The sequence below is a fragment of the Dermacentor albipictus genome, chromosome 5 (assembly GCF_038994185.2).
Source record: "Dermacentor albipictus isolate Rhodes 1998 colony chromosome 5, USDA_Dalb.pri_finalv2, whole genome shotgun sequence".
Taxonomy (NCBI): Eukaryota; Metazoa; Arthropoda; class Arachnida; order Ixodida; family Ixodidae; genus Dermacentor; species Dermacentor albipictus.
In genome coordinates this window covers 42,339,881-42,360,311 of record NC_091825.1, presented here as the reverse complement: position 1 = coordinate 42,360,311, position 20,431 = coordinate 42,339,881, and the positions used below count along the sequence as shown (strand labels likewise).

Here is a 20,431-nt window from a genome sequence, read left to right as displayed (position 1 = left end):
AGCCTGCGGCAGCCATCGTCATGTGAAGCTGTTAAGAGGTTTTACCCGGAATTGCTGTGCCTGAAGGAATATCCCAAGGCAACTATAAAGGCTGAGGTACCATTTAAGTGAGGCGACACTATAGTGGTGAGAAAGAAGCCATATAGCCTGTCATGGGAGAATACAATGTGGCTGAAGAACGTGCTTCAAAAGATGTTGGATGCCCAGATAATTTGTCCATCCACGTCTACATTCGCCTCGCCCATCGCTATTGCACCTAAGGAAGATGTAGGCCTCCGACTCTGCGCGATTAATTAATAAGCAGACAGAGCATTTTCTTTTTCCTATGCCACGAATAGACCCTATAATTGACGAGACGGTGGCTCCAGATTGTTTTCGCGTATTGATTTATGGAAAGAATTTCTGGCAAGTCCCACTTTCTGAAGACTACAAGAAATAATCTGCCTTCATAACGCCCTTTGACGTCTATGAGTATAATGGACTCCCGTTTGGATGGAAGAACCCACCCGCTTGGTTCCAAAAGATAATGAATGACGTCTTTCGACCGTTTCTTGGGAATTTTTTTAACGTGTACATCGACAATATAATAATTTACTCTCGCAATGAGGAGGAGCACTTAAAGCATCTTGCTAGTGTACTTCCATCACTGAGTGATGCGGAGCTCACGATTGTTGACAAGAAAAGTTAGCTTTTCTAAAGAAAAGCTGTACAACGACAACAAAGCAGGAATCAGTGGAACAAATATCAAAAATGAAGAAACCATATGACCTACACTCTTTGCGGGTATTTCTCGCGTTTGCGGGGCATTTTAGGGCTTTCATTACAGATTATGCCACGAAAAGAAAGTGCCTCAGAGGAATGACAAAGAAAAATGTGCCATTTCGGTGGACAACAGAGTGTGATTCCGTTTATGAAAGCCTTGTGAGCATCATTTCGTCTGACCCAATTCTGACGATTCCAGACTTCAAGTTGCCTTTCGAGCTGCACACCGATGCTTGTCATCACGGCACAGGCGCAGTGCTTTACCAGAGGGATTCAGAAGCCCCACGGAGCCGGCAACAAAAGTTCATAGGATATTACTCGTATACATTCTCGAAAGCGCGACTGAATAATACGACTACGGAGAAACACGTTTTGGCAGTTCTAATGGCCGTATGCTATTTTAGACCTTACCTGGATGGCAGGAACTTCACGCTCTTTACGATCACCAACCATTAACGTATATACTTAACCTCGCAGAGTCTAGAGGAAAGTTGCGGTGTAGGAGAGCGAGCTCCAGCAGTTTGTGTTTGTGGTCCATCACAGACCTGGAGAACACCTGAAGGATGCCGACGCACTCTCCAGACTTGCGGTAACTCCAGATCAGGATACTGTCAGCGCAACTCTGCTGTGGGAGGGAACTGAAGAACTGGAGTTCCACGATGGAAAGTTTGTAGTGCCGGAAACTATGGTGCCCAGAGTCTTGCAACTTTATCATACCTCCATGGACTCTGGCCAGCGCGACAGGTTCTGGCAAACGTATCGCAAGATTGTTCAGCGTTTCCGGTGGAAACACTTGAAAGACAACTTCCAGTGGTACGTCCAGTCTTGCCATCAATGTCAAGTTCCTACAGTAAAGTACCTTCAGAGAACAGACGAGATGGCCCTACCTCAACATTCTGACATAGCGTTTGAAGTCATGTGGTTGCATTATGCAGAGCTTAAGAAAAAAGCTACAGAAGTACGAAAAACAGTCTTTCCTAGTGGTAATAGACAAGAGCACTAGAATAGCAGCCACACGACCGGGTAGGGAAGACGCAAATAGTGTGATTGCCCTTTTGAGCAGAGAGATGTTTAAAGGGACACTAAATGTTCCTAAAAAGTCAAGTTAAAGTGATCAAACAACGCTCCATAAAGTTTAAGGCGTCAATATAATCACGAGCAGAGCTTTAGTAACAGAGAAATTTAGGTAAATGCATGATACCATTTGAGACCCCCCAGCTACATTCCGGTACTAGCCCGATGACGAAGGCACTTCTCATCATAATTTATGTCACTAGTACTGAACTATTCGTGGAGAACAGCGTTTGCGTAGTCCCCAGAGAACGCAGCGCAGCATATGTGATGCAATATGGTCCTGCCGCTGATGATCTGCCAGATGAAGCCAGCGCAGCGCCAATTCTTGCACCGTCAACATCTCGTCAAGGCGGTCGTATGTGGAGGGTCTGTCTTGTCGGTCGATTGTAGAATCTGGGCCAGAAGCTTCAGCCCCAATCTTTTTGCAGTAGTCCACTGCAACCTTCCCTTCGCTTCTACACTGTACCTATGCCAGAACCGGGGAATGGGTACTTTTCTTGAGGGGGAAATCGGAAATTGTGCATTTCCTGCCGTATTTTACAAAATGGATTGCGACGAACAACGTAAGTACAAAGTCCTCTCCAGCGCTTCTGCCCAGTTTGTCGAGGTGCCGAAGAATATGTCGTTGAGCTCGGCGCAGCGTTCGGCAGCAATCGTCATTTTGATTGTTTCCATCGCGGAACAAATGGATGTAAAAGTTACCCTGTTCACGTTCGCGCTCGAACGGTTCTGGTATCGAGCTTACTACTGAGCAGCGAAGTTGTCGCTGCCTCTTCATTTTCTCCATCGGTCGTCATCGCAGGTCATTGTGCATGTATTCGTGGGAAGGACACTGTTGATCTATATTCCCGCTCTCTCTAGACTCCGTTCATGCCTCTGAAGCCATAAGCGCACTGAGCCGCCTCACTCCAAGGACGTCGCTTTCCTTTGGTTGAACGTCGCCCTGCTCATCATGGTCCGGAAAACAGAGAACCATAATCAGATGACAAATCTATCACGAATGCAAATGTCCAGACCACGCATTTTGTAAAAAAAATGGCAGCACCAACTCCAATTGACGTGTACGTAATCCGAATCATTCATCATTTGTGGAGAACTGTTGTATGAATAATGTAGATGTTTAGTGGCGAATGTTTAAGTAGAGATTAAGTAAGACAAGTGTTTCTGATGACTAGTTATAATGAAAGCGGCAGCGCGACTGGAATGGATACAAACACAAACCACAACACAAGCGCTACATATCTCCGTCCCAGTCGAGCTGTGCCTTTTCAATAGCTATGAACCAGCTGACACAAATCAACGTTTTACTACTAAATATTATACAGAAGTCAAACTCAAGCCCACTGGCGCATGCCCGGGGGCCCTTAACAAGTGGTACAAACTCATTGCCACATACCCAGTCTGCATATACAGTGGGGATAACCATTCACCCCTGTAGCATCTAATTTTAAATTTCACTAATCTTGGTATCCGCCCCGGATAATCTTCGTGACACTCAGCTCGCCTACCCGTTTGCCAAAAACTGGATGCAGTCACAGAAAAAACGCTTCACATTATTATCGTGCAACAGATTGAAATGACTGGATGACCATGACAAATTTTTCAATAGGTGGTGGTGGTGGTGGTGGTGGTGGTGGTGATGTTGAAGCAGGCGGGGTTAGCCTGGCATACATAGCCGGCAATTGTTCCGCCTGATCCTCCTTCGAGTTCAGATCAGTGGTGTGTCACCAGGTGTCGATGAGCCCCGTGTCTCGCAGGAAGGCTATCAGAAGTCGTTGCGCTCTCTTCTTCAATGCCGCGGGCCCTCCGGGGAAAACAACATCTTCAAAGGTCCTGTGCGTGAGACCGCTTTCTTGTAGGCTGTCGACCATTACTTTTCGTTCCGCGTCAAACTGAGGGCACAGCCAAATGAAATGTTCGATGTCGCCAATGTCACCACAGAAAACACAGAGTGGGGAAGCGCGAAGCCCAGTCTTGAATAACCAAGCTGGGGTGTACGCGGAGTCGGTCCTGATGCGGTATAAAAGCGTCGCTTGTTCACGTGTAAATCCATGAGTCACACAGGATTCGTGTGGATTCTTGAACATATCTCTCTAAAGTGAAGGCGGATTGCACCCTTAGGGTTTCGAAAAGCTTTTGGAGCTTTCACTTTAGGGACACATTTCAGCGCTAGGCGTGCCAGAGCGTCAGCTTCCTCGTTCCCATCAATTCCTACGTGTGATGGAATCCACTGAAACCTTATGTTAAATCCTTTGCTCGTTAGGTCGTCGATCAGTGCCAAAGACTGCCTTGTAAATTTCTCTAGAGGTAGGCCCCGATGTAATCTCTGCAATGCTGACTTGGAATCCGTCAGCACCACGACATCTCGTGCAGAAAAGGCCCGTAGTTTCCGCAAAGCCGCGGTGATTGCGGCACTTTCGACTGTTGTAGAGGAAACTACGCGATCCAGTCGGCCAGACCATGACACATCAAGGGAGGGTATGCAGAATGCCGCTGCACAGCTATCTGTTTGTGCGCACACCGAACCGTCTGTGTACACTTGTAGATGGCTTTGAAACATGGTGCTCAAGTGGTCCAGCACAATGAACTTGGCTTCGGCAGTTGAAATGGTGCGTTTCGTCGGTAGGTGGGGTACATTGAGGCTGCAGGTAACGTCCGGAAAAGACCATGGCGGGTCAAGGCGACTTCGTTTAGGCCATTCCAATTCTAAAAATCGGAAGGTGTTCAGCGCCGCATGGAAATGTGAGCGAGTTCTTGCTCTTAGCCGCCGGAGAAGCGCCGTGCCTGCCCGTGACTCGCCCAGCCTTAATAGCTGCGTCAGCAAGGCCTGAGATGCCAAGAGGCGGAGTGGAAGAGACTCTGCCTCATTAGTGACTTTCTTGTTTGAAGCCGCCGTTGGAACTCCCATCGCCAAGCGAAGTCCCTTTCTGTGCACTGCCTCCAAGCGCTCGAATTGACTCGATGACGGTGATATCAGAGGGAGCTGATAGAGAATGCGGCTTGTTATCAGTGCAGCGTTCAGTTTAAGCATGGATATAGGATTGTTACCCCAACGTATACCTGCCAATCTACGAAGTGCGTTGATTCTTTGCGCTGATGCAGCCACAACACTTTCGACCGCACCACGCCATAGCAGCTTGTTGTCGATGGTGACGCCCAGGAATCGAACATGAGTTGCACGAAGAATTGAATGCCCTCTGATATTCAGCGTCAGACGTGTTGACTTGCGTCTCACTCCCGGGAAAAGCATGAAGGCCGATTTTTCTGCTGATAAAGATAGGCCAAGCGTCGATAAGTGGCGATCGATAGTGGAGATTGCGGCCTGGGCTATTCGGGCCAAACGTTTGTGCTGGTACCCCGAGATCCAAATGCAGATGTCATCTGCGTAGATGGACATTTTAACTGCCGTCCGACCTACTTTCAGGGCGTTTGGAAGGCTGGCCATGGCAACATTAAAAAGCAAGGGGGATAGGACACTTCCTTGTGGGACGCCGAGGGAAATTCGTCGCTTGTCACTCATTATACTTCCGAGCTTAACTTGGACACATCGATCCCTGAGAAATTCATGGACGAATCGAAGAGCATTTCTCGAGACACCCATGGCTCGGAGTCCGTTGATGATGCCTGTATGAAGCACACAGTCGTATGCCTTGGCAACGTCCATAAAGATGGCGAGTGTGGAAAGGCCGTCTGCGCGATGGTGCTCGATGTGGCTCAGTAGATCCAAGACACTGTCCTGGGCGCTCAACCGTGGACGAAATCCAATCATACATGATGGCAGTCTATTTCCTTGCTCGAGATACCATGTTAACCTCGTACATATTAGTCTTTCCATCAACTTGGATGCGCATGATGTTAGCGATACTGGCCGGTATGAGGTGCGGTTTCCAGGATCCTTTCCCGACTTGAGCACTGGCACCACCCATGCTGTCTTCCATGCTTCTGGGATCTCTCCTGTGCTCCAGACGTGATTAAATATGTCCAGAAGTGCTTGTTTTCGCTCATATGGCAGATTTGTCAGCATCTGATTGCTGATCGAATCGGGACCCACAGCACAGCGTCTTCTTAATTTGCTAAGCGCCAAATCCAACTCACGAAAGGTGAACGGCGTATCCATGGTATGCGATGCTTCAGACAATAGAGGGTTCGATACTCCCGCTGATCTGCCAGATGTGTAGACGTCTGCAAAATCTTCTGCAAGGGTTTGCAAATCTTTTCCTTGCTTTAAAGCCAGTGCTTCGAATGGCCTGGGCAGACGAATCTTTCCGGATAGGCTATTCATTACTCCCCATATCCTTGTCATGGGAGTAAACGCCGATAAACTCTCACAGAAAGCAGCCCATTGAACTCGTCTTAACCTTTTTGTGTGACGACGGATGACAGCGTTTATCCTGTTGAATTCAGTTTTCGCAGATGGATTGCCCGTTTTTCTCATTAGTTTCCGCTCCGCTCTCCTACGCGCTCCGCAGAGGTTCTTTAGTTTCAAATCAGGAGTAGGGAAATGATCTGGCAGTTTCAACATTGAGGTAGCCACTCTTTTGCTCCGCAGCATATCTGCGAACAGCTCACCAGGGGATTCGTCCAATGCTTCTCTGTATGTGTCCCAGCGGGTCACAGCACAGAATTGTCGTCCAGCAGTGTGAAATCCGGTGATGTTCGTGAAGATCGGAAAGTGGTCACTGCCCATCCTGTCTGGGGCCGTTGTTGACGATACGACAAGGTCTGGAGAATGGATAACGAGGTCTATGGCACTCCATGAATCTGGTGGCCTGAAGAAAGTCGGTTTGCCATCGTTCGCGATACATAAGTCAGCAGCATCCGCGGCTGTGACAAGTTCCTTGCCTCGGGAATCTGCAGTCTTATCTCCCCAAAGGGAATGATGTGCGTTAAAGTCGCCACAGATTATTATAGGAGAGGGGCAACGAATGCAAAGGTCCTTTATGAACGCCTCCATGGAGACCTTCCTGCGCGGACATATGTACACCGACACCACACTGAGTTTTCGTTTTCCTAGGCACACTTGCACAGCGGCGACTTCCAAGAAGGTAGAACAAAGGTCTTGCACTGGTAAGGTGACGTGAGGTATTTCTCGCCTGATGTATATCATCGCACTTCCATTCGCAAATGATGGTATACTCGGATTTCCATGTCTGATGTACCCTGGGATCGTCCTTCCATTTGGGAGACCGGCCTCCGAGAGTGCTAGAATTGGTATAGGTATGTCTCGAAGGAAAAGGCTGAGTTCAGAAAGACGCTGTAGAATACCGGCGCAGTTCCATTGCATTATTAAGGGCACTTTTGGACGACGGAATGGGCCAAGTGGGCGAGACATTGCCATTATGCTACTGAGTATATGTGGAAGTAGAGCAGAGTATTACTGACTCAAGAGCCAGCACTGCTTCCAGCATATCCTTCGTCGAACTAGCAGGCATCTTCGCAACGTGGGAACGTAGTGCCGTGAACAAAGCGCGTATCACATGCTGGCAGTTTTCCTGCTGACTGTTGCCAAGTGGTACTTGAGGTCGGTTTACTGCGGCCGCATAGGTGCGTTTTTCGGGCTCTTTTCGAACAGGTTTCTCAGCCGCTGAGACCGTTTGCATTGGCTCAGTAACTTCATTTATCGGTGTGAGACGCGGGAAATGGGATGTGTATTCTGTTTCCAAACCAGGCAGTTGTGGCGCTCTGGATGTCTTCTTCGTGTTCGATGGTGCGCTTGCACTCTTTGGACCCAGAACAAACAACTTATTTCTTCGCTGAGCAGCTGTCCGCGCAGGGCATCGACCGTAGCTAGCAGGATGATCACCGCCGCAATTTGCACACACAAAGTTGTCTTTACTAGCACACGTCTTAAAGTCATGAGGTCCCCCTCAGCGCTTGCACCTCTGTTCCCCACGACAGTACTTAGCGATATGTCCGAAGTGCTGACACTTAAAACAGCGTGGTGGTGTCTCCACGTAGTCGACAAGCTCGTGTCTTGTGAAACCAAGGTTGATCTTCTCCGGGCGTTCAGAATTTGGAGCAAATGTGAGAACCACCGTGTTAGTGCGCCTTGACTCCCACTCACATGACGAGGTTTGGACCCGACGGATGATTCTTCTTGCATGGAACACGCCCTGAGGTCTCAGGTAGGTGAGTAGCTCTTCATCCGAGTACCATTTAGGGACTCCTCTAACACTGCACGTATTTTTCATGTAACTGTGTGGGACACGGGCAGATATGACTATGCCGCCGATTTTCTTGGTCTCTAGAAGGACGTTGGCTTGTCCTTCTGTCTCTACATCTAAGAGCAATGTACCCTGTGCTGTGAAGTGGCTCTTCACTGGTGCTCCACCGAGAATCCTTTCAAGCTCAGAATACACGACAATAGGGTTTACTTGCCTTAAATCATCTCTTTCGGATGCTGCAGTGATTAACACTGGAATGCCCTCCGCCCTGTCTTTACGATGGCGCACAATTCGGAAAGCACCCTCGTCCATGTCCAGGTCTGAAGGGTTTGCCACGTTGTCGTCGTCGATGATAGTTGACTCGTCTTCAGATTCACCAGTGTCCTGTCGCTTGCAGTCAGGCTGGCTTGTACAAACCAGCTGGCGTTTCTGACCCGGTGTCAGCCCTTGGGAGGTCATGGCGGGGTGCTCGTCGGTGCCAGCTTGGTTCCTTCTAGCACCTTGTGAGGCGGCGGGTGGGGCAGCACCCGTCGGTCTCCGATACGGAAGGTACCTTTTCGAGTCGACAGACGTCTTGAACCGTTCTGACCAGTAATATTACCAGAAAATAACGATAAATGTAGGCAGAGCTACTCAGACAGGCTAGCAGCAGATTCGTCGTCTTCTTCTTCCTCAAATTTTTCAGTAGCTACTCCAGAAGCTGCTTCCTTTAAGGGAAATTACTGCTCCTGTGGTAACCACGTAGAGTCTGCGATAATAAATAGCAAATATCAAAGGTAAGCCATAAATCAGGGATATACGAACAATGTAGCATAGCATATGTGAGCATATGCAATTAAGATCAGGTCTATTAAACAGTTATTATATTCCAACTATTATACAGTAACAAATGGAAAACGCGAGGACCTCAAACCTTTCATTTTTCTGAATTATCCGTTTATTCTCATTGATCTTTGCGTAGAATCAGTGAGCACTCCTTACTATTTCTGTATTTCGTCCGTACGATTCATACGACAATTCCAGTGAATATCGAGTGCCCTTACGGATTCTTCAGCACATTGAAAAAAAAGCATCTGCTTGAAAAATAAATCGCTCCGGATTTTTTTATTGCTGATCCGCGGCCCATTTTCTTCCTGGTTTTAATCTTTGTTTCTGTTGTTTGCTTCGGGTCGGGGATTTACTGTGCCACCGCAATAAGAAACTCCGATTATGCGCTGCTTGAGAGTGTATTCCAATAACCTGCTGTACTTCCCCATTACCATTTTACATGAATGCCGTGTGGGACAGTAAAGGGCCGTCAGCAAAATGAGCACTATATGCCCCGTATTTCGGTCATCACTTGACAAGTCTGATTTCATGGCCATGCAAGGAGTTGGAACAAATTCAGAAATTCATCAGCTTCTTATCAAACTTTTCATTTAATCGCTTTACTTCGAAGTGCACCATTAGTGAACATGAAATTTTGTTGGCAGAAAATAAATATTCACTGTGCCAAGCTCATACAACTTCGTTTAAATAACGTATGCCATTCGGTAATATATGGAATAATTCAGACTCACAAATCTGAAAAGTAAATTGTTGAGAGTTTGTAGTTTACCTTTTATGCAGTGTAATAGTGTCTATATTTGCGGTATTGGTAAAGAGATTCACGAATTGTGCGACCGCCTTTTAATGTTGTAGTGCGTAGTATCGCGTTACTGTGTGAATTTTCTCGTTTCCTTTTGTTTCCTCTTCTTCATCTTTCTCCTTTTATTCCCTTTATCGCTTTCCCCAGCACAGGGTAGCCAGGCGGTACTTACACTGGCTAACCTTCCTCTCTTTCGTACCGTTTGTCTCCTCCTCCTCTCCTTGCAATAGTTAAAAGCACGTTTATTAGTGCTGCAACCAGACTTCGTGATGGTGATTTTCTCATGGTTGAGAATTGAAGGTTTGAGTGTTATTTCACGTAGGCGATTAACATTTTTTCACTTTCTTTTTCGTCGCTGATATACATACAACATATTTTTTTTTCATTATAATAGCACACAGCGCCTAGGACCTGGAAACAGTTGTGCAGAGTGAGTGACAGCAGTGTAATTGCTATTCACGAGATGGCGCCATGTATTCGTTGGGCGCCGTCGCCGTTTCACCTTTTTCAAAGCCACTCTTGTTTTCTCTCTCTCGTATTTTTTTTGGCCCTGTGCTAATAAATAGTATGGCAGTTTGACAGTTGTGTGTCGTTTTGTTGGCGTCGTGCCAATTCCACTCAATCCGACACCTCAAAAAATATCGTCACCCTGCGTACTCAACAAAACCAAAAGTGAGGACCTTCACTCAACCATCGACCTGGTTGGGTTGGTTCTCAAGGGCCTAAGAATATAGCATTTTACAGCAACCGGAATGAGAACGCTGCAGTAAAGCGATGAGTAATTACCACCGGAAGCGTATACCTTAAAGCTTGGCCGGAACACACATAGACGCAAGTGTATTGTATGGCTTTGGCTGTTGTCGGCATGAGGATAACCTATAGGTCATCTTCACATTGATTGCGCTTTATAAGGCGCACTCTATATGCAATTCCCAATTGGTAGCAATTACAATGGAAGGATGAAAGGACAATGAAAGGACGGAGCAGTTTGAGTTAGATTTCATTGCCGGTATATGCTTGGCCTTCGCTGTTCACTAGCAAGTCAATTTATAAATCATAATGTTACAATACGTTTTGTGCCTAAATCTCATGGTAATAGCAGAATTTAGAGCCTTTCCTTGAGATTTTCATTTCGCCCTACTACCCTTCTTGCTACAGCTTACATGTTTGGGCCACGGCTTTCTTGTATGCTTAAAATCGAGACAAGAATTCAGCTGAGTGCCTGGTAGATGTAGATTTTATTAGGACATGCTTCTATATACCTGCTTGATGGCTTATAATATAGTATCCTCCGTAACCTATTTGATTTATTCACCTTCATATGATTTTTTTTTGCGAAGGGTCTTCAGATGCCCAGATTCGGAGTAGTCCATTTTCAAACTTCTGACCTGTTATCTAAGCGAGATCTTCCGGATGCAAACAGGTGATGGTATACACATCAAAGCAAAGCTGGCCTATTCGTCAACTACCGTGATGCCATAGTACAGGACAAACGCTTCAATTTGTGACACCTTTTTTGCTACAGGAACTATTAACCTGAAGGCCTACATTCTGGTAAGTGCCGACGTTCCCTTTTACTTCATTGTTCAATCGTCATCTTGGAAGAAACTAGTGACACAATGTGTTTAAAGGGGCTGGTTGGTTCATCTGTAGAGTAAAAAGCAAAGAGCGCAACACAGGACGAGCAAGTAAACAGCACACGATAGAGCGCTGACTAGCAACCAAATGCTTTATTTCCAGAAGCAGCATATAAAAACATAATTAAATGTGACAAAAAGAACAGAAAAAGGAAGATACACATCAGCCATGGAGACAGACAGACAGGCAATGAACTTTTATTGAGGTCCTGAGGGACTGGCCGGCGGGGACCTGTCGGGGCCCCCGGCTCGCCACTGGCTGCTCCCATTTCGGAATCGGGAAGCCAAGCCTCTCCGCTCTTTCACGGCCCCTCTGGACGGCCATGGACTGGAGCTTGAGTTAATCCAGTTCTTTTCTTTATAGCGTTAGGGACAAAGAACTCTCGCACGCGTCGCCATTTGTGAATATGCAAGAGGCCTGAAAGGTTTGCCGCACGCGCTTTTTGCCATACCTTCAAATTATTTCGCACTTCATAAAGATCGGGGTGCAACCACACGTGTCACAGTGGTCAGCCAGACGACTGTACGGGTTTTCTTTTAGTGAAGCGCCTGGCTCGTACAGGCGATCATTATCGCACCTCCGCGTTTGCCCGATTTACCCAAGTTTACAATCGAGCGGGATTTTATAGACGACCTGCGTTGTACAGTCAATGAAGCCGCCAACATGACTCTTATAGCAACTTTTACGCGCGGCAGTATCCATCCTGTTGACTGTTTTGCACAACCCGCTCAATTTATCAGGGGCATTGCACACAACCTCACTCCTGCCTTGGCCGCAATTTTCATATTGGAGTGTTTTAGTTGAGCGTGTTTACGCTCCGCTAAGCAGCTAAGCGGAGCGGAAGCGCGAATGGACACGCGCCGTGCGCTCAGCCTTAAGCGGGCTAGCGGAGCGTGGAACACGGTCCGCTTAGAAGCTGCCTGAGCGGAGCGTGCTGCGCAGCGCTTTGGCTACCGTTGGCGTCAGAAAGGATTGGATTGGATGCGGAAAGCATAGCGCTGGCTATCACGTGGCGTTCTTCAAGACAGCGCATAGAAGGCATTCTGAGGACATAAATTTTGGAACACAAAATACCAAGAACCCTTGTGCGCCGTGCCTTCGTTTGACGCTATAAGACTAACTGAAAGTGGTGAAAATTAATCCAAAATTCCACTACACGGCCTCTCTCACAATTTACTGAGCGAACCCACAAATTTTATTTCATTTTTTATTTAGATTTTGCATTGTTAAAATTGTAGGTGGAACATCGATGCATTTTGGTTCAACTATGACGTCGTATATCTCGAAATTGATGCCAACCTCAGAATCTGATTGCGTGCAATTCTCAAACTGCCATATATGTTGCATAGGGATTAGTCTAAAAATTATTGTTTGATACATTTCCGATTAAGCGTTTCGTTTTTGCATGCGCAAAGGTCCACCTCTTCGAACAATCCTGTTCGTGAATTGGAACTCGGCTGTGTGTGATTGGCAACTCTTTTAAAAATTTCTCTCAGTTAAATAGGAGAGCGCCCACTAGATCACACCAATAAGGAGCGCTGTCGCCTCGGAAAAGACACACTTTTTCAACAAACCTTTGACTCCGAACTGAAGCTTGCTCTGCTTTTGTTACTTTATTTTGTCCAAGTGTATACATTGTGCTACACAGTATAATACATACTGCAGAACATAACACACTGGCCGCTGGGGGTCCGGCGGCGAGCGGAACGGAGCAGAGTCCCAGCAGGAAGCCGATGGTCTGCGAGGTATCGCGGGCCACGGTCAGCCTCTACGCCGCTCGTCCAATGAGCGTGATGAAGCAGCCGTCGCAGAGGCCCAGCAACAGGCAGACCAGCACCAGGCACACGCAGGTGTGCGCTGCAGCCATCGAAAGCGTGAGCACGTCCATGGCCATGAACGACACCTAAAAAATCGTCGCACAAGGTGTTGCATTATACTCAATTTACTCTGAAATCTCATTTCGCTTGAGGTGGCTCTGGGTTTATGAGAGCAGAATTTTTAAATCTGCGATGTGAAACAGTGACACACTGAGCACAGTGGTAATAGCTCTATCCACTTCTTCGCGCAATATGCCCCTCTCCGTCTTATGTTTTCGAAGCTGTTTGGGCTCATCTTATACGATATGTCGAGGAAATTTTTCAGCAAACATCAAGTTATAACAAATGCCCAGCAAGGCATTGGACGGAGTACGTCCACCGAATGAGCACGGGTCGATGTGCAAATCAAGATGATTGAAAATATCCAAAACGAACTGCTCAAGCTAGGCCTATTCTAGGGTAGTTCTGGTCTTAACTAATTAAAGCGTGTCTGAAGAACTGCACTCAATACGTGACCATAAATACCGGATTATCTAGCAAAATGCTGATATGGCATGGTGTTCCTGGACAGTGCTTCTTAGGGCAATTATTTTTTCATGTTTAGGTCAACGCCAAAACAATACCGGAATCACAATAATTTGTCATGCGCACAGACGCAACAAACGTTTTATGTACCAGAAATAATAAAGAATACTTAGAGAAAGCCGTGAACACATATCTTGTGAGGGTTGAGAATATTTTGGCGAAAACAAAATTTGTAATCTTTGAGCTACAAAGCAAGCAAGATCCTCGCTAGATCACTAGAAAATTTGGTGATACATTATTTTCTTAGGCAAATGAATTAAAACTCCTAGGTATTTTGTATACTGAGGAGCGGACCAGGGCAGCTCATCTTCACAAACTCTGGAGAAACGTTTCTAATGTCGTATGCAGTCTGCATAGAATACAACAATGCGTCAACATGGATAGAAATAATATTGTAGTGCTCATTATTCTACTCCAAGTTAGGCTATGTCATGCCAGTAGAACGCATAACAATACATAAGAACTTTGATACGCCTATAGGATTTCACAAATAATATATTACGTATACCTGCAAATTGTTACGGCGAGGTTAGAAACTTAAGCACGAATTGCATTTACTCTGTACCCTGTTGTGCAAGCAAACCAAATATCTTACTTTAAGCTCGCACCTCAGCATATACCACATGTACAAGCTTAGGAGTGGTTTATTTAACAGTGATAGTAGATAGACATGAAATCCTGAATCAGAAAAAGAATAAACTACGGGCCGCAGACAATGTGTTTTAAATGAACTAATATGTTGAATAGAGACGTTATTACCTTATACATTCATAAACTAATAATTAGTATGGAGAAAGACGGTGGTAGTCCATCATTATGAAAATGTGTTGTCTTTTTCTTTAAAAGAAAAATGTGATTGTGTGAATATGTGTTCCAACTGATATGCGTGAAAGACGGGCCTACGTAAGAACACTTTTCTCTGTTGGTCCATATAAATTGCCTAATTTACTGCGCAACGCATCTAGCTGGCAGTAGTCGACGTATGCGTCAGACTGTACTGACTCTTCCAGGGGTTCACCGTGCTTTGCCAGTATTTTCTGGGTAATTGCTCTCTGAGAATGTGCTGCTTCGGTTGCCGGAGGACGTGCAAACGAGAGAGCACTGGGCGTGTCTTTGGCCTGGCTTGTAGCCATCAGAAGACGATGTGCCTAAAATATATTCCTGTTCATTTTCTACACTTTTTGTTATATTGTATCATGAAACCTTTCTGTTCTCGGTGTAGTAATAGCGAACTCTGTTGAATGTAAAAAAATATTTCCGGAATCATTCTTGCTTTAGTTAACCTGTTTTATATTTTCATGTGGAATTGCTTGTATTGAAGCTGCATCACAAAAACGTATTAGTTTTTTTATTTCTATGCATGAATGCCTTAGAAAGAATACATGTGTTGTGATTGTAAATTCTTTCTCCTTTTCTCGGAGAGGAGATTATTTACCGTGGTAGCGTCATACTTGAAGGCTCTGCCGTTTTGTGAAACTATGTCTTGCGGAAACTACTTTTCTAATTACGTGTATAACAGCAGGTCAGGGCCCTGTCAGGCGTTCATATTTCCTTTACACTCCGCCTCCTTTTAGACCTGTTCTCGGCAAGAAACAAAGGGCAAGAAACTACTTATGTTCAGTCAGTGTAATTTGATATTGACTGTGTGCCTTCTAATCACTGCAGGTGGTGTGCGTGTCCGCATGGAACTTGCCAGGGATCATACTTTAGTTATCCGTCACGTGATCTTGTTTACGTATCCATGCCAAATAATGGCCAACGCTGCATATTTCGGCAGAAGACAAGCGGCAGTACAATAACGTGAACGCATAGCTTTGAGCAAGTGTCATGCCTCCCACTGACCATTTTCTATGAGCATGAAATGCTGCTCTGAAGCCACAGATATAACGACACGACTCTAGGAATACATAGCAGGAATGCTCTAAACCTTATGGGCAGCTGCTACGACGTGTTCTATCGATGAAGGGACAGTTCTTAAAAACGGCTCAGCAGAAACAGATGGCTTTATAACGGGAATATATGTTGTACCAGCGGGCAAGTAAAATAGTGCGGTACTGACAACCTGTCTGATTACCTCTAATTTGCGGTTTATATTTCTTTGAGACACAAGTAGAACTAGACAAATAAAAAACAGTGTTCAGGGTAGGTATGTTTACGACGCAATAGTAGGCCGGCGTTACATTCGAAAGAACTGTCCACCAGATGGTAAGGAAATGAGCACGCACTGCTCTACCTGATTTTTTTTAAAAAAGCCCTCTACAGAGCATTGCAGCATCAAACTCTGACAGGGAAACGCGCTAATATTTCACATTGCAATTAGCGGACGTTCGGGAGATTACAGGCATCCACTTCGTGAAAGGAAATTAACACTGTGCGAAACTCACAGAGAGAGTAGAAACCAGAGAACGGAAACACAGAGACATACATCACGATACCTCGCAACACACACGTGGCCTCTTGCAAGCGCTATGTAGAAGATATAGCCCGACGTTTGCACCGCTCTCCGCTTGTCGCATTAGGCCTCACAATGGAACAGCTGCCGCCGTCATGCTCACACATCGCATACCTTGGGTCACTTTTCTTACTAGCAAGTTCACTGAATCATTTTAGTTTCGCTCTGCAGTCGCTTCAGCATTTGGTTTCTTTCCCGAACTTGGGGCTGATGTTAGCCAGTGTGCCCGCCACTCCCTTAGTGTTACCAAGCCAACCAGTTTGCATGACTATGCGCGTTTTGATGGACTCTTCGCACGCCCAGACATTATTTAAAATTGCCATGCGTTGTACAAATGCAGCAAGCTGAAACTATCCACAAACCAGGCTAGAATTGCAGAAATGGCAGCGCATATGTTGTACAAGAAAAACGCGTGCTTGGAATGATTGAAGGCTTTGGTGAAGATGATTTTGCTTTTCACATCAAACGGCTGTATTCTTGACGGTGAAATAGCATATTAGGAAGGTCATTATCAAGAGGACCAGCTAAACGTTCTATTGGTGAATTCGTATACGTTTAAGTACTATGAACGTGTCTTGCGCTTCAACTTATCCTTTGTAATATGACGTCCAGTCTAAAGCTAACGAACAAAAGAAAACATACAGGGCTCTACAGTCGCAAGAATATGCTTGCTGTTCTGCGGCTCTAACCAGCAATGTGGTAAATTAATTTAAGCCCAATTTTATCGTCTTTTATATAAAGAAACATGAGATATACAGAAAGGGCAAGCAACCTAACGCTCTCGAGCAAACACTAAAAAGAAATAAAAGCCCAGTGAATATAAAAAACAACGTAAAAAGTGTAAAAGAAAATATCAAAAAACAGTAACATATTTCTCATCACGGAGAAAAATAGGATGAAAGATGGAGGGCCTATGAGACACTGCTTGCGTTGCTCTTGCATATCTTTGATCCGCATTGTATCGTCAGTAAAACTTGAACAATGCACTTACCTGCTGTCAAACTACGGGACCAACACTGGGCAGGTCGGCTATCCTGCCAAACAAGATGCGCATCAACCCAGAGGTGATGCCCATGCAAGTGATGAGCCTCTCGCCGTTCTCGTCGGGACAAACGTCTTCCATGTGCTGGACCTGCAGCAAAAGCACGTTGGCTTACCATGCAAATAATTTAAAACAGGGGGAAGGCGGGAGATGGAAACTCAAGACGCTGAGCACAACGACAACAAGGTGAAAGCGGGTGTCAACGTTTCGACAAAGTGCACTTGTCTTTTTTAATGTCATTCATTGCCACACATAACTTCATCTGGTTGTTGAAAGTCGCAAACGAGCTGCATACAGTGTTCCACCCGTGGTTGGGGGACTGACGACACAAGAGAAAGAGGGAGCCGGCGAACGGACTAGAGGCGCCCCACTGCAGCACGTGCTGGCCGGCGCATCTATCAACAACCTGATCCGTTCCACCGCCTTTTCGGCGAACCGCCCACTCAGTGCGAGGTGCGGGCGCCCCCGACAAGGACGAAGGCCTCGGTGCGGCCAAAAGAGAACTTGGACTTTGGTGTAACTTCTCCTATTCCCTTCTCCTTTCTTCGATCTATCTTTTGTAAACAAACCAGTCTCGAAACGGATCCCAACGAGTGAAGTTCCTTCCTTCGAGGCTCCTGCGTGCATGGTCGTTGCCGTCCACCTTAGTTAACGCGCAGGAGAAGTTAGCGGATCGTCCAAGAGCGACAGCAATTAGAGTTAGCCCAAAGGCGCGAGCATTCATTTACATTTTTTGGTGCCGAAACCCGGGAATACTTCGCCTGCTGACATGGAATGACTGCAAAAGAAGCAAGCTGCCCTGCGACACGCAATCAAGAAAATCATCGCAGCGGCCAGCGACCTACTGCTATCGCCAACCATCCAAGTCGGTGAGCTTGAGGAACACTTCGACCTTATCCTTGAACAAGCAGATGAGTTGAAATCTGTTAACGAGAGCATCGACAAGAAGATAGATCTTCAAGAATTAGATGCAGAATTAGAAGCTTGCGCTGCATACACGGAGAAGATCCGCTCCATCAAAAGAAAGATCAAGAGAGCTCTCAGGAGTCAGACAGCCAACGGTAGCCGGTCGACAACTCCGTCAGTGACAGGCAACGCATCAGAGCAGGAAGCATACCACATTGGCTCCGTCCCACCTGCGACATTCCAGCCGCTATCAGCAACAACCAAGTTACCGAAGTTAGAAATCGCAAAATTCAGCGGGGGCCTGCGTTCGTGGCAGAAATTTTGGAACCAATTTGAATCTACTATTCACAAGAACAGCACCCTGCCTGCAATAGCCAAGTTCCAATACCTAACAAGTTACTTAACTGGAAGAGCCGCCGCTGTCATAGAGGAGTTGCCGATCAGCGATAGAAATTACGACATCGCAGCAAAAAGCCTGATTGAGAGACTTGCGAAGGAGGACGTCATAATTGAGGACCACATGTCGCGCTTGCTTGACGTCCGCCCAGTGCACGATCTGCGGGACATCGAAAGACTGAGGACCCTCTACGACGAAATCCGCTCCGGAGTCCGAAGTCTAGAGGCGCTGGGAGTGTCGTGGAGCACCTACGGTACGCTGCTTCTCACAGTCCTTCGTAAAAGTATCCCAAGTGAGCTTTGCTTGGCGTACTTCTGACGGAAGGCTGCCTCACCTGAAACGCCACAACACGAGCTTCTCGGTTTCCTCGATTTTATGAGAGAGGAGGTTGAGAGCAGAGAGAGAGCACAGAGTGCACTACGCCATGGGTACCAGGACGCCGCTATCAAACAGAAAGCGCCAATCAAAGGGGACCTTCGTCCGCAAAACCCATCGGCATCTGTTCACACCGTAACCGACGGCGAAGCGCAATGCGCATTTTGTGGTGCAGAAGGACATGGGCCAGCGAACTGTGTCGCCCCCGTGCCCATGGCCAAGAAAAAGGAGGTGATGTCAAGAGAGAGGCGCTGTTACAAGTGTGCGAAAAAGAAGCACCGTGCCGCTGAGTGTAGAACTGCAAGGTGGCTGAAGTGTGCCAAATGCTCTGGACGACACGCAACTGGCGTCTGCGAGCTCAATCAAAGACCGACACGCCCTCCTTCAATCGGAGATGCTGCGCTAGCAGAGACAGCAGTACAATCATCGCTTCAGGTGGGACCAGCACTAGGAAAGACCCGTGTGCTTCTACAGACGGCGCGAGCGTATTCGGAAGGCCAGCACAAGAGTGCTCTGGTGAGAATGCTGCTTGACGGTGGAAGCCAGAGAACGTTTGTACGACAGGATGTTTCCCGGCGCCTCAATCTTCGCGTCATAGGAGGGGAGAAGCTAGCTATCTACGCCTTCGGAAGCGAGAGACCGTCTGAAGAAAGAAGGTGTCATCGCGTGGAATGCTGGCTGCGAAACTGGCGCAACAACACCAGAGTCCGGATCGAAGCATTAGAGGTGCCCGAGGTCTGCGGAGACCTCCTCCCACCACCTTACGACTCCACAGCTAGCATCGCTCGTGAACAAGACCTCCAGCTCGCTGACACCTTGCCTGACGGCTACCATCCTGGTGTTAGAGTTGAGCTGATTATCGGGGCCGATCACTACTGGCATATAGCAACAGGAAATGTCAAGCGCCTCGGTGAGAAGCTAGTGGCCATAGAGACTGCGTTTGGATGGACATTGCAGGGCACAGAGTCTACGTCGTCCGGCGCAACCTTTCTAACAAGCACCGGAGTGATGCGGGTAGGTGTGACCACAGCACCCGATGAAATATCTCGTCAATTCTGGGATCTGGAGCACCTTGGGATCGTCGACGATGCACAGCTGACTGCCAAAGACGACAGCGTTCTTCAGGCCTTTGAAGAAACCATCACCCAGAAGAACGGTAGATAACAAGTAGCTCAGTTCGGCAGTGGTGCGACAGTGTCACGCGCATTGACTTTCCTGCTTTTTGCAGCTTGACTACGCGGTGGCTGGGGGCTGCATCGAAAGCTTGTTGTCAGTGCTGGACAAGACTGCACTGCCAAGGGGTGGATCCTAATCTGCCAAGAAAGAAATTGTCATCGCCGACTATCAGCCTGGACCTGCTACCGAGCATGCGCCGACATCACCCCCACCTGGATCAACTATAAAAGAACCCTGCTACGGCCGTAGACGCTCAGTTCGGCAGTGGTGCGACAGTATCACGCGCATTGACTTTCCTGCTTTTTGCAGGTAAGCAAACTTTTCTGTACGTGTTTTTCACGCCTATTTCCTTCCGCACCGCTGCCGAACACAGCTATTGTACTGGTCGTTGCTTATTTTAGAGCGCAGCTCTTTGG

At 46.9% G+C, this 20,431-nt stretch overlaps 1 protein-coding gene across 1 annotated transcript; it reads left to right on the top strand.

Annotated features, from left to right (window-relative positions):
• The first annotated feature begins 19,361 nt into the window (after nucleotides 1–19,361).
• LOC139060275 (uncharacterized) lies at nucleotides 19,362–20,003 on the top strand. The gene has a single exon (XM_070539372.1). The coding sequence runs from the start codon at nucleotides 19,362–19,364 to the stop codon at nucleotides 20,001–20,003; it is 642 nt and encodes a 213-aa protein (XP_070395473.1).
• Nucleotides 20,004–20,431: the final 428 nt, after the last annotated feature.

What these genes read in the sequence shown, in the direction of transcription:
- LOC139060275 (XM_070539372.1), top strand. Translation starts at nt 19,362, where the DNA reads ATGCTGCTTGACGGTGGAAGCCAGAGAACGTTTGTACGACAGGATGTT.